We start from the raw sequence: 14,035 nt of genomic DNA, 5'->3' as shown, positions 1-14,035 counted from the left end.
TCAGCAGAAATCCGTTTTAGTTTAAATTATTTTTCCTTTCGGTGCTTTCCTTCTTTCTCCACTGGCCTTGAGACTTTTTTCCTGGGTTGCTATTGAACTGTCGACGTTCGCCGGCTGTTTTTGAATGCTCGGGTTTCCTTGCCCACTGATTCGCTTTTTCTCCGTAGCCATGTGCTTGAGTTTGCTGTAGTCTTGGCGTACCAAATTGGTTTCGCTGTTGATATTGGCGTCTTCTTTCGACGTCCGCCGTTCTTCTACTTTCAAACTGGATTGCTAGCTCAAATAATTTTTCCAGTGTAGTCGGATTTCTCAATTCAATAAAGTCTTGCACTTGGGGTAGTAACCTCGGCAAAATCACTTGAATTATTTCAGGATCCGGACGGTTTCCATACAAGAGCTTGAAAACGTGAATTTTTCTTAAAATAAAACTCGAGATGTTTTCCATTCTTTGTTGATATATACTGAAAAGTTCTGTTTCTAATTTCGCACGATCCCTTACAACAGGGAAGGCTTTTAGTAGGGCAGTCTTGAAATTTTCGTAGGTATAGGTGGGACTTCCTGCTTGACCCAAGAGACTTCTGCCGATACATTTGAACCAGTTAAGCGCTTGGCCCCTCAAAGCGCTGGTAGCTAAGGTAACTTTTTGAAACTCGTGCACGGGGTAGAGCATGAAGTGGTCATCCAGTTTTTCCAAAAAACTGGTTACCTGTGAGTTTCCATTAAACGTTGCTTCTGGTTTCATCGAAGCGCGCATGGTCTGGACAATATACCCAAATCCTTCCAGGGCGGCAGCTGGCATTTCTGGATTCTGAGCTGTTTCTGCAGGCAGCACAGGTTCTTCTTGAAACTCGGCCATGGTTATTCTTCGTCGGGCGCCACTATCAGGTTCAATGTTTCTTCTAACCTTCTTCGGAAACATACAATGACCTGACTAGAACAGAGAGCTTACTAAAGCTATGTTCACTAATTGTAGTAAGTAGACAGGATACAGACGAAGGGTATACAAAACCCTTTATTTTTTCTTTATATACAATGACTTCCGTACTTCGGAATACAATGACCCTCCACTCGGGGTCTAACTTAAAAGATATCAAAATAAAACTAAACTCTAATTTAACTTTAGAATAAGATTGGCCTTATAATAACAGAAAGCGTATGTAGCACAGAGACTGTGAACACTACAATACGTTTAATTTATCAAGAGGATTAAAACCTCTGGCCTGGAAGGCAAAGTAGCAACTGCGTAACTTCTAAGGTAAGCGGCCTGCTTCGAACTCACGGCTTCCTCTCTTCTGCTTGGCAAAAAGGCCACACTTAAATACTTGGCGTTCGCCAGACAACTTTGCATAAACTCCTTCACGCTTATAATTCTGGCCGGAAGTAGAAAATAAGAAGTGATAGTAAAGATTTAAAATAAAATAAACGTTAGTAAAACTTAAGATCCTTACAGTCGGTGTAAGATCAGTATTTCTGGCAAAGAGATTGCACGCCGTATAACAGTTAAAATCACACCGAGTTGCTGCCTCAGCGAAAAATGGCGAATAATCAATCTGTTAGACGACATCTGGATGCTTTTACCCGAGGCCGAATCATTGGGAAGTTGGAGGAAGGCCGCAGTGTGACAAGTGTGGCTGCAGAGTTCGGAATTGCTCACAGCATCGTTTCACGACTTTGGAGACAATTTCAAACTACAGGAACAGCTATTCGGGTGTTTAGTAGTGGTCGTCCACGAGGAACCACACCCGCAGATGACCGGTATATTGCCTTACAGGCTCGAAGAAACAGGCGGCAGACAGCGGGAGAAATTGCTAGACCACGACACAGGCGACTGGACGACCGATATCGCGTTTTACCGTGGCCAGAAGACTGCACGGTGGTGGTCTGTTTGCACGACGCCCTGTACGGTGTGTACATCTAACGCTTGCCCATCGGAGAAGGCGTTCTCTGTGGTGCCGGGAACACCGGAATTGGAGAGACAATGAATGGGGACGAGTACTCTTTACAGATGAGAGCAGATTCAGTCTGAGTAGCGATTCTCATCGCATACTCATCTGGAGAGATCGGGGAAGCCGCAGTCATCCCTCGAACATCATTGAAAGGGACAGGTATGGAGGTGGCGGTGTTCTCGTTTAGGGAAGCATCATGCTTGGTAGTAGACCTTCACATCTTCGACGCAGGTTCAGTCAACGGGACCCGTTATTGTAACGAGATTCTTCTTCCATATGTGCGTCTTTTTAGAGGTGCTATGGGTTCGCAGTTCCTTTTCATGGACGACAATGCACCATGTCATCTCACAGTAGCTGCCGAACAGCTCTTAGAGAGTGAGGATATTGAACGTATGGACTGGCCGGCACGATCTCCGGATCTCAATCCCATCGAGCATGTATGGGATTTTCTAGGCAGACGCTTGGCAGCTCGTATCTTACCACCAGTAACAATTCCGGAGCTTCGATTGGCGCTGCAAGACGAATGGGCAGCAATGCCTCAACAACTCATTGACACCCTCATTCTGAGCATGGGCAGACGCTGTAAAACCTGCCTAGCAGTCAGGGGAGATCATATCCCCTAGTAAAGACCAGATGTTTCTTGCTGGACACCCATCACAGGGATGTTTCGGCCTTCAGTCGCATTGCGCTCCATGCTACTTTTTCAAAAAAGCTTCTTTTTATCCCTCTGATTTCTCTTTTAGTAAGTGTTGCTTACATTACTCATGTCCTTACGTATTGGGGATCTTACGGTATTAAATGTGTTGATTTGGAAAGCTTTTGTACAAAGTTATATTGAAAAAACCGTCTCGTCCTTAATTTTTGCACACCAGTGTATTTGTGGAGATGAGAAAAATGTGTGGTGCCGTCACCGGTATTCCAACGCTGGGCCTCCCGAATAAGTTTCGAGCGGGCTTCCAGTTACACAAGAAAGGCATGCGGAAAGGAGAAAGGAAATACCTTGTATAATAACGATACTAAGAATAGCAAGCCTGAATTATACATGAAAACGTTGCCTAGAATGGCGCATAAGTAGCGTTATGATTTAAATAAGTCTTATCTTGTATTGTATTTTTTCCACTTGCAATTTAGGATTGCCTGGCAGATACTTGAAGATTTTATGATGAAAGTTTCACCATCGTGCAAGGAACGAAAATTGTTCAGTTTTACATTAGAAATCAACACTATCTATTAGACGCAATAAGCATACCACATTTGTCTAATGATCAGATTACTGTGACAGCTTATCAATCGGTTCAATATTTTAAGCGACAAATAATGATTCCTGAGGGAATTTTTAGGTATTGCATAATTTCTTGATTTTCGAATGACTGGATATAAAGATTAACAGAATGAACAATCACAGAGTATGTTTTTCTGGAATACAATTGAAATCTACATGCAAAGGAACTATGACCCATACAACAACTTAAAGCCAGTATTCAGTGACTCAGTCAAGATCTGGGAAGTGAAATTATTAAAAAGGAGTTACGGAAATAATTCGAATAAAATACGTCAAGTCGGGGAAAATAATGCCAGATATTATTTTAGAAACATAATACAAACGCAAGTGCTTAAATTGCATTCGAAGTCAAGAATGGCAAAACATAAATGACGTTGAAAGAAAAAGCGTAATTCGTTATTTAAATTATGATAGTATCGATACGAAATCTTACATAAATATCCATAATGATATTTATTTGTTTTCTGCCTTCTTACCTTCCATGTTGAGTAAATTCGAATTTTAATCCTATTTTAATTATACGTAATAATACGTATAATTAATAAACATTATAGGTAATTAGAGAACATATAGAGAAGCGGTTGACCATTTTGAGTGTTATTTCTTAAAAACGTCTCAGGTATACACTTCGGAGGAAGCTGACGTGATCTCTTCGTCTTGAACATGTAAAAATATTTTAAGTCATTTTAGATATTGTAAAAATAAACAACTAATTAAAAAAGACTCAAAGTCCGCAGCATTATCTATGAAACAACAGTAAAATGAAATATGGATTAAAGCAAGGCCAATATCTCTATAGTACCATAGGTGATTAACTGCAACTAACTGACTTGTTATAATTTTTCAGTCCAATTCGAAATTCCGAGACAGAATATCGTGGTGGGATTTTTTTTTCTAATTTCAAATTGTAGCGGTTCATTTCCTTCAATAGCAAAGTAAAAGGCAACTTGCAAAGTGAACCTCATTTAACGGAAGCCATTAAGATAAAAAAAGATTCGCTTACATAAAAGTGATGATTAGAAAAGTTATGTTTAAACTTTTTGTTAATTTATCAAAATATCAAAAGAATTTATCAAGTTTTAAAACCATATGAAGTACACGGACTTGTAATTATCAGCTAAAACGTCTGAGAAGAGCGGAAAGGAAGTTAACAAGTGAGAAAATTGTTAAAGAGAAGTTCGTTACAAAACAGAATATTTCTGTCAGTCCAGTTGCTACAAAACTAAAGTTATCAAAATCAACTATTCATCAGATTAAAAAAGATCTAAGATTGAAATCGTATATAGATATGGTTCCAAAATAAAAAGTGGCCAAGAAATACGACAAAAGAGTTCTTCAAATCCACAAACTAGAATATTTAAATAACTTATTAATAGAGTCATTTAAATTGATTCCGTCCAAATTTAGGCAAAAACTTATCATTAAATGATTAATTTATTTTATGGTTGATCGTAATCTCAGTGGTTGCACTGACTTTGTTCCTGTGCACTTTAAGCAAAGTTTATACAATACTTTCCAAGAACAGTTACGGTATATCTTTTCTCACACAGTGACAACAACGTTTCTAATCTAGTCATTTTTCTCTCAGGGAAGGATAAAAGATTTTTGTTTATTCAAATCAGAGCACTTAAAAAGGTTTTATTCATTTTATCAAATAACATCATCAGTTTACATACATTTTGTTTTCGCCTGACTTAACTCCTAGCCATTTTGCGGAGCGTACTGTTAACAGTTCAAACATTAAAAAAACTGACTTTATGTCTGCATCGAATAATGCCTCTAACATATTCTAAGCTTGAGGTGACAAAACAGTTTGAAGCCTTATTAAAAGCAAATTCAATAGTGTAAAGAAGGTGCCCCAAAACTTGACTCAAACCTGGAAAATTTACCGTTGATTGTTAAAACACGTTTTAAAGAAACTATTGAAACATAAATGGGAAGAACCAAAGCAAATCTTTATAAAATAGATCAATGAAGAATTACGCAATAATTTGAATGTGGAATCTGCTGATCGAAAACTAATTAATTAAACTGTATGTTGATGAAAATTTTGATTTTAGGAACATACGCAGTGAATTTTATAGGAAACTTCAAATCTGTCTCTTTCTTATCCACTACACATTTTATACAAGAGTATTTCGTTATTAGCAACCGAACAAAGAATATTGTTTTTGTTGCTGTAATAAGGGTAAAACAATGATTCATTTGACTTTAATTTGCAGAATCTGCTTCAAAGAAATCGTGAGTTCGTTAAAGAAGACTTCGACTTACTTTGAAACCCATAACTAAAGATGCAACTTTGTTGTAAGCTGTTTCCGGGTTTCCGATCATGTAATCCCAGCCAGTGAATAACTTCCAGGCGAAAGTGCATTCGTCATCTTTCTCTGACAATTTGCTCATTCTTGAATTTTCCGCCATTCTGCATAAAAAACACAAACAAATAAACTGTATGTTGAAAGTCTAAGTATATAGACATAAAACCATACTTGAAGTTATGACAATAGAAGTTAGTAGCAAGGAGAACATCTGATTGATACCTTCAGGATTAATATCCATTCAAAAGCAAAGTGCGAATTTGTGTGAAGTAATCTCAAAAGTAAATTGGTTATTGATTAGTTTTACCATTGCAGGAAAACTTGTTTCTGGCGATTGTATTTATTTTTTAATTAAATGAATTCACCAATTGTATATTTTATTTACTACCTGTTTAAAAGTAATAAGGTTTCGGAAAAGGAACGTATCTATTTTATGATGAAATGTATTAGATAATTTATAAAAGTTTATTTCTGCTGTCATTTGTACAAGGGTAAAACATGAAAAGTTAACTTTCCAAATTTCATTAGGCAATATCCTCGCCATTTGTGAAAGACTTTAGAAGTGCTGCCATTCGAAATTCAGCTAAAGAGAAAGCTAATTTGGGCTAGAATACGCAAAGCTTCGTCAGAAATCGTCGAACATGAATGTAACTTTACAACAATAAATGTTTTCTGTATCATAAACCAACTATAAGGTATTTGGATCTTTCTTCTTTGAAAAGCGTGTATTACAGGTTCATATACTTGGACATGTTGTCCGTATGATTATTATTCTAGTTGGAAGAAAATTTGCCAGACTTCAAATTACAACAAGACGGCATTTTTCCATATTGTCATAAACTTATACGCAATTTCCTCAACCAAAGTCTTTCAAAACGCCGAACTGGTCGTGTTGATTCAAATCACGTGCAATTGATGTTGCGCAAGTTCCCCTAGATCATCCTACCTAACGCCTGTTCTTCCTTTTAACTGCAACTTGCAACTGTCTTACAAGTATATTTCATTTTTATATATTCATTTTAAATTACCTTGTATATTATATTGAGAGTTTACAAGTTAATTTAAACAACTGTAATTTGGAAATTTGTTGCTAATTCATTTTCCACGAGATACGTGTTTAGGAAACTCGACAAGAATTGTTGAAGAATACTGTCGCATGCAGCGCCACCTATCAGAAAAATATAAAAGCTTAGTTCACTTAGCTTGAAGTTGAAAAGAATAATATTACAAAGCAGGTCTGTAGAATGTTTTTATATACTTAAAAGTCTTAAAATTAATTTGTTAACTAATTTCCAATTTAATTAAGTTTAAAACAAAATTCTCAACACTATTTTTGTCCCTTTTTCACATAAGCTAAATAGAATCTTATTAATACAATTACTGAGTGTCCCTAACCCTCCCATTCAGAGCTTAAGATCGCTTCCCCCCTTCAGTATTTGCGCAATATACCTTACTTTTGTAGATCAGAATAGGAACGTATCTGTACGAAACATAAAATAAAGATATAATAATAATAATAATAATAATAATAATAATAATAATAATAATAATAATAATAATAATAATAATAATATATACTAAAGACAGAACTTAATTTTCAATCTGTAAGAAAACGCTAATAGCTCATACGCGCAAACTCAAAATTAATACTACAATATCGTAATACATCTAAAAATTATTAAACTAAATTATAAAACTTGAGCAACAATTTTAGTAAAAACATCTTGAATTATTATTCCAGTTTCATTATTAATATGATACTTTCAAATGCTTCATTAAGCTCTACATTTAAAGTCAGAATGCTGAACAAGTTGTTTAGTTTGAGAAAATGACAGTTTTGAGGCTGCCTTAAAGAAAAGTTTATTGAAAGAGTTGCCAAATGAAATAAGGATTCAATTTTGTCGTCTCTTAATTTGGGAAAATAAAATTTAAACGACCGTTGGAGTTTCCTTTCATTTCATTTTTAAGCTGAAGCTCGTTTTCTAATAAGAAACTGTAAACTATCTCAGAGATTTTGAACTGAATGTTTCAATATATGATTACTAAAAATTTAACTTTTGATCATAGAAACAGTCTTTTAGATACTTTGAAAGCAGTTAAGCCACTGTTTTGCTATTCTAAAATAAGTTTATTTATTTCTAAAAAAGTATCATCTAAATACGCATTCATCACTCGCAAATTTCAAGCTAAATTGAAATGGATGGCTTTCAAATTAAACTTTGTGTCTTAACCCAAATAATACGTTTAATATTTTCCTTTTCGAAAGTAACTTTACTTCTGTGTATTAAACTAGTGTAATATGCAAGCTATTTATCTTCAAACACAATGCTTTGCGTCTGGAATTTGTTCCAATGGATTTAATGAAATTAATAGCGTTTACAAATTCATTCATTATTTCTGTCCATGACGGTGTGGTAAAAGTCTGGAAACTAGATTTTGCAAGAGGATGCAAAAATGGTTTCAGGCTATAGGGGTGCGATTTCACTGATGCGTCTTCGCAAACCTGCGTAACTTTTTTTTTTTTATTCCAATGGCGGGCACTTGCCTATAACGGCACTAGCCACTGCAAAGCGAGAAGCGGGGGCCATTTTATTGTGGAAGCACCTAATAGACGGCTACTGCTACCTCCAGTAAAGAGGCAGACAATTTTACATTCCTGCCTTCTCTGGATTCGAACTTGGGACCTTTGGTATCCCAGTCAGGCTTCCCTAACCCATCTAAGCCAGCGATGATATCGTCTGGGTGGCACCTGCGTAGCATCAAGGCATTCCCCTATCCGTACAAATACCTCAACTAACCCAATCAATAGTCTTTATACAAAAGTAATCCTTAATGACATTAAAAAATGGCCTTCTGTGTACATCCTGTAGATGGTTCACCCTGATTTTTTTATTGTTCATACCGTACAATAGAAAGCAAAATTGAGAGGTTTGACACATCTGTGCCCTCGCCATCCAGGATATGAAAATAGATTATGTTTCATTCTGTCATTTAGTATCGTCAGAGATGTCCTTCATTCTTCGAGGAACAACATTGTTTGAAAATGGCGTTAATTTTTCCACCACATTCTTCTCTAACATAACATATACTAAACGGTCCCTTTAATAAGAAGAACTATCAAATTTTCAGCAATTGCATTTACTACTTTCAGCGTTACGATACTTTTTTCTGTAGGACGCTACAGCTGTATTTCCGTTGTCTGTGTTAGCTAATAATAGATAAGAATTTACTTTAGGACCTTTAGACTGTGATTGAAAGATGCTTATTTGTTTGGCAATTGAGGAGTTTACTTCCTAAATGACACAGCAATAACAAAAGTTCCATACTTTCATTTGATAAAACCTCCTTACTTACTAGACACAGAAGATAGAAGCTGTCCTTATCTCCTGTAATTAAAAATCCAACCTTTAAAAATTTATAAGAATACTTTTATTTTTTTCTGGAAAAGCCAATATTTTCATTTTTCTTGCTATCTCTCGGCCTATCTTTTCAACTGGGGCTTTAATTGATAGCCAGCAGATACCTCGATGCACTTAAAGCAGAAGCAAAGTCACAGACATTACCTACGGTAATTTAGTTCTATTCCTATACATGCTTTAAAATCACTCGCACAATTTTATATTACAACAGTTTACATAAATTAACTGATAAAAGAAACTAAACAAGATTTCATATTCAAATTGGTTTGAGAGTCACAATTAGAAAACAATATAACTCACTCTCTCAGTATTAAAAATATTTATTGGCTGCCAATCCTCTTATCCGATACTCAGCGACAAAGCGACGAAGAGGAAAAAGGGAGGAAGTGAATTAGAGGATAGCTACATGCAATGTATCTGATAGGTCGCCGCAGGCCATGAGGGCGGATTGCTAGGCCGAAGCCCTATCCCAGTATAGCAATAATAGATATAGAACATAGCATAAATATCATGTATGATTTGTGATAGCAGTCTAGTGATGATAAACGATAAGCACAATGAAAGGTGTGCGTTGCAAGTTGGTAGATGTAGATAGCATCAGGAAGAGTAGTTAGAGATGATGAGCAGATGAATAAATGTAGAAGCAATCAATCAGGGAGGTAAACAGCTAGTGGTAGTGATGAGATGCGACGGAGGAAGTCAGCTATGGTCGTAGGGCCGAACGTGTTTTCAGTAGCGCGTGCCTTGGTAGCGATGAGCAAGGTAAATCAGCACAGTTACTTGGGGAGCATGAACGAGGAAACTGTTTCTTGGCTGAAGCTCGATGACTTACTGCGAGAAGGGAGTAAGAAAACCAGAGCGTACAGACATTTTGAGAAAAGGGGAGTAATGAAAAGAGACACAGACAATACAATGTATATAGAACTGAGTGATATGATATGTGTGTACGGGGAAAGTTACAGTAATTATGCTGCTTTTCACTAATTATGCAACACATAAAGCAACTAATTAGGCTTTTGCACATATTTCAATGAGTAATGCTCACATCAGATATCTTCAAAATTACCTTCCCTTTTATTCAATGGCAAATTTTAATTTCCTGAATAAATCGCTTTTTTATCAGCATTCATTATCTTACTTTTTCTGTATTACTTATAATTTTTCAAGTACCCTTGATTATGCCGTCATTTACGTCCAGAACGATGCATATCATAGATTGAGAACAGTTGGCTTAGAAGAACCAACAGTACAGTTATCGTTCATGTAGTTTTATACGAAAATTTAAGCATTTCTCAAAAACTAATAAAAAATTCGAAGTCATGTTTTAGAGGCATATAGTTACATAGCAGGCAAATATAAATATGAAATGCAAAAAAGCACACAGGTGGATAAAAAAATATCAGGAGTGGTTAAAATCTTGAGTTATTTGACCTATTATGAGTTTACTTGTAAGGGCTCAGAAATTAAAACTCTTTCAAATCCTTACCTCCTTAATATGGCAAAAAAACTGAAGCAGTAAACGGAAATGGAAGTCAGGAAGTATGCTAATGGAACTCTGTACCCTTCTTCCGTTTTCTCTCGGTTGCTGTAATAACCGTAAAAAATAGGCGAATACTTTAAATATCCCTGCAGAAGGAAGATATTTATCATTAAATAGACTAATTATGCAATAAAATGCATCAGTAAAACTAATTCATTTACAGATATAGTATGCCCAATTTGATATCGTGGCAAAAACTGACATGCAGCGTGTAAACAGAAACATGCTCTCATTTAAACTCCAAAGCTCTTAGTATAAATACTATCTAGCTATTTGCATTCTGATGACGAAAGGAAAGGAGAAGTTATAGTAAAGGCAGAAATTATAGATAATTGTTTAATTTTAAATAACAGTCCTACAAAGTAATTAAATGAAATGTTGCAGTTCAATATAGTTAATTAATGGATTTATAGGTTTCTAATGCCATATGTCAATATAGAGTAATTATTTGCAAACCGCCTAACGATGATTAACAATGGCAATCATTATTTTAAAAACATTGTTAAAATTACTTAGAAAATTTTAACAATACTGACTTCGAAATCCCAGATGTTTTTGAGATTTAGGGCGCTTTCTTTTTCGTCACTTTCTATTTCTTTGCGCATACCTGTCGGGTCTTCTGCTCCACGAAGTACCTATAACGAAACAGCCAACAACTATGGTATAAAAAATTAACAAGTACTGAATAATCAGTTATGTAAACTTAGTTTTGTTTAAGAAAAACATTATATATGTTTTGCACAAGAAAATGTTCCATGCAAGTTAGTTACTTTGAAGCACTTTACAATATTATGTAATTTATGAACGTAATAACAACATAATAAACGTAAAATAATGATGTAAGGTTTCTTTATAAGAAATCTTATGGTATTTTCTCATTAAGGTACTTCTTTTATCGAATTTTATGAACTCATTGAATATCCCTGCATTACTTCCTATCAAATTCTATACACAATTTCAAACAGCATTCGTTACCACAGATGCTCTAGGTGAGATGCTTTTGTGCCGCGACCCTTTTCGTGTCAAAAGTAGCAAATGGCGATTTGTTTTTTCATATGACTTCTAAATTCGCCAGACCTTACTACTTTAGAATTTTTTATTTTTTTAATTTTATTTATGTAATTATATTAAAAGTATTGCTTTTTTACTGTTGTATGAATCTGACCTCGATGAAGGCAAAATATACATTATGCGTGCCGCCAGTGCCAGTCACAACGGATATGTTCCAACACATGTGAACTGAAATGCACTAGAGACTGCCGATATCTTGCGCGATAGGACAAAAAAATGTGAATGGGAACCAAAACTTCATTGGTTTTACATATATATTTCCCACGCCCTAACTTGTACAGTCCCAGATTTTATGGAGAACACCCGGAGGAGGATGCATCTAATACTACTACTACCCACTCAGATAAATACAGCTATATCGCCTGACAGAAGGATCTCACATGGAATAACTTCAGTGCTTGATAAAAAATTTGCATAATTTAAATTTAATTTCATGCATCACAAGTAAATATGGCTCATCGAGGGACATATCTGAACATTAGATAGTTCGACATGTTTCAAATCTTGGTGAACGCGCTAGCAGCGTAGAACGTTTTGCGATTTTTCCCATGCGAGCCAATTTTCCTTGAAACGTCTTCCTGCAAGTCACTTGAACAGGTAGACAGACAGCCTTCAAGTGCTTTTCTACAATCAATAACCTTCATAACCTTGTCCCAGCATAACGGTGTCACACTGTTATGCAAATTGCTACTGTTCGAAAAGACAGAAATCTTTATAACAGTGCCGCAGCATAAGGGAGCGCACACAAACTGAAAATCGATTCCTAGGTTGAAACTGATTGTCGACACCCTAATGCCAAGCCGATGTTTTCCATAGACGTACGCATAATTTTTCCTTTATAAAATTTTTCTTTCCATAGCCGCCATACTTTCTGAAAGAGTAGATTTCAAACGCTGAATAATATGGAACAGTGATTCGCAAAACATGGGCTACAGAGTGAAATAATTTTCGTTGAGGAGTGAAAAGACATTTTAAGTTACAGTTATGCGTATTTATTTAAACAACGAATTAATGACAACTTGATTGTTGATAGTTATTCATATTTATTTGTTGCTAATCCGTTACAGCATTATTTTATTCCGGATACTTTTCCATCTCTTTTTATCAACTTTTTTTTTGATAATTTCTAGCAAGCATCTTCAAAACATTCCATTACTATCAGTGCTTTTTTATGTATGAAATCGACTACATTAATAGCTGAAGTAGTCAATTAGAATACTAGAATACTTAAACTATTAAACATAATGCATGGGAAAAAGTAATATTAAAAACTTAATGAAGAAATTTGTGTTAAAGTTGAAATCCACATTTATTTAAGATAAAAAATGTAAATAAAAGAAACTTAAATACGTTCTTTTTCACTTCTTATGTATAGCAATTCGTCGCTCTGGGGAAAATAAAGTTTAATTTTCAAATAATTCGAGTTCTCTTCCGAGATGCATAACCTGAAAAATTGTTCCTGATTGACGGAAACTTCGGTACCTTTATGCCAATCAGGCCTTTTTCATAGGTTCTGTGTAACAATTTAGCGTTTTTCCATAGTGGTGCCGAAGATTTATTTCATACCCTGCTTAATGCATTAATCAGTAACTGAAACCAAAATCAGATTTGCTTAAAGGTACACGCACATTTAACAAACGAGGGACTGACATAAGGATGCCGATGATCAGTTCAAGCGAGAAACTGATCTTCAATTTTGCACGCTCCATTATGCTGCGGTACCGTTATGAAGATTTTTGTCTTTTAGAATAGTGGTTGACCTGTTAGTAAAGATATGGCATCGGTATGAAGGCGTTCTATTCAAATAATCTGTTCCATTCCAATCACAGTAAATATGTTGCAATTACACTGTTTGCTGCAATCATTTGTAACGAGGTGATTCACTCTGATTTACTTCAAACAATCAACAGTATTCAGTTTTATGAGTTTACATTAACAGGTCAGAGCAAAAAGGAAATGTAATCTCTATTGCAGCTTCAAGTGACAAATTTTTAGAAATGAAGATATCAACTAAAAGTAACTCAAGAAGAATTTAGAGTTAACGTTGATATTCTCTGTATTCACGTCAAGTACTCCAAAATATACAAACCTGCTTACAGAATGTTGGTAAAATATTACCAAGCACTTAAGCTCTGTAGCCCACAGTTCACCCTAACTCACGGCTCCTTGAAGCATCCTATTTTTACCATAGTCAAACAAAGAGACGACGCTATTAGAAACTTGCAGAAAATCAATACTAGGTTCTAGGAATTATTTTCCGGGAAGTTCCCAAATATTGAGAATTTGGAAGCAAATTTCTGACATCAAAGCTTGATAAATATCAGAAGAACATAAGAAGCCTATATCTCGGATTCTCTTTATGTTTCTTATAATTACAAGCGTTACAAAACAATAAAGCAATTATACGCACACCAACAAAATATAGCACTACAAAATAAAGATTACACATAATACAGTATAAA

The 14,035-nt window shown here is 35.3% G+C and overlaps 1 protein-coding gene across 1 annotated transcript in view; it reads right to left on the bottom strand.

Annotated features, from left to right (window-relative positions):
- The window catches only part of Tmc (Transmembrane channel-like), a 132,846-nt gene that overhangs the window by 51,094 nt on the left and 67,717 nt on the right, over positions 1 to 14,035 (bottom strand). The window contains exons 7-9 of the mRNA XM_035361241.2: positions 11,039 to 11,137; positions 10,449 to 10,588; positions 5,500 to 5,647 (exon numbers count right to left, since the gene is read on the bottom strand). Of these exons, the coding sequence (XP_035217132.2) occupies positions 5,500 to 5,647; positions 10,449 to 10,588; positions 11,039 to 11,137 (387 nt within the window). The remainder of the gene's footprint in view (positions 1 to 5,499; positions 5,648 to 10,448; positions 10,589 to 11,038; positions 11,138 to 14,035) is intronic.

The sequence above is a fragment of the Stegodyphus dumicola genome, chromosome 7 (assembly GCF_044657685.1).
Source record: "Stegodyphus dumicola isolate Sdum_Otavi_A_Nest chromosome 7, ASM4465768v1".
Taxonomy (NCBI): Eukaryota; Metazoa; Arthropoda; class Arachnida; order Araneae; family Eresidae; genus Stegodyphus; species Stegodyphus dumicola.
The sequence above is the reverse complement of the archived record's forward strand: the minus strand, read 5'-3'. Positions and strand labels throughout refer to the sequence as shown.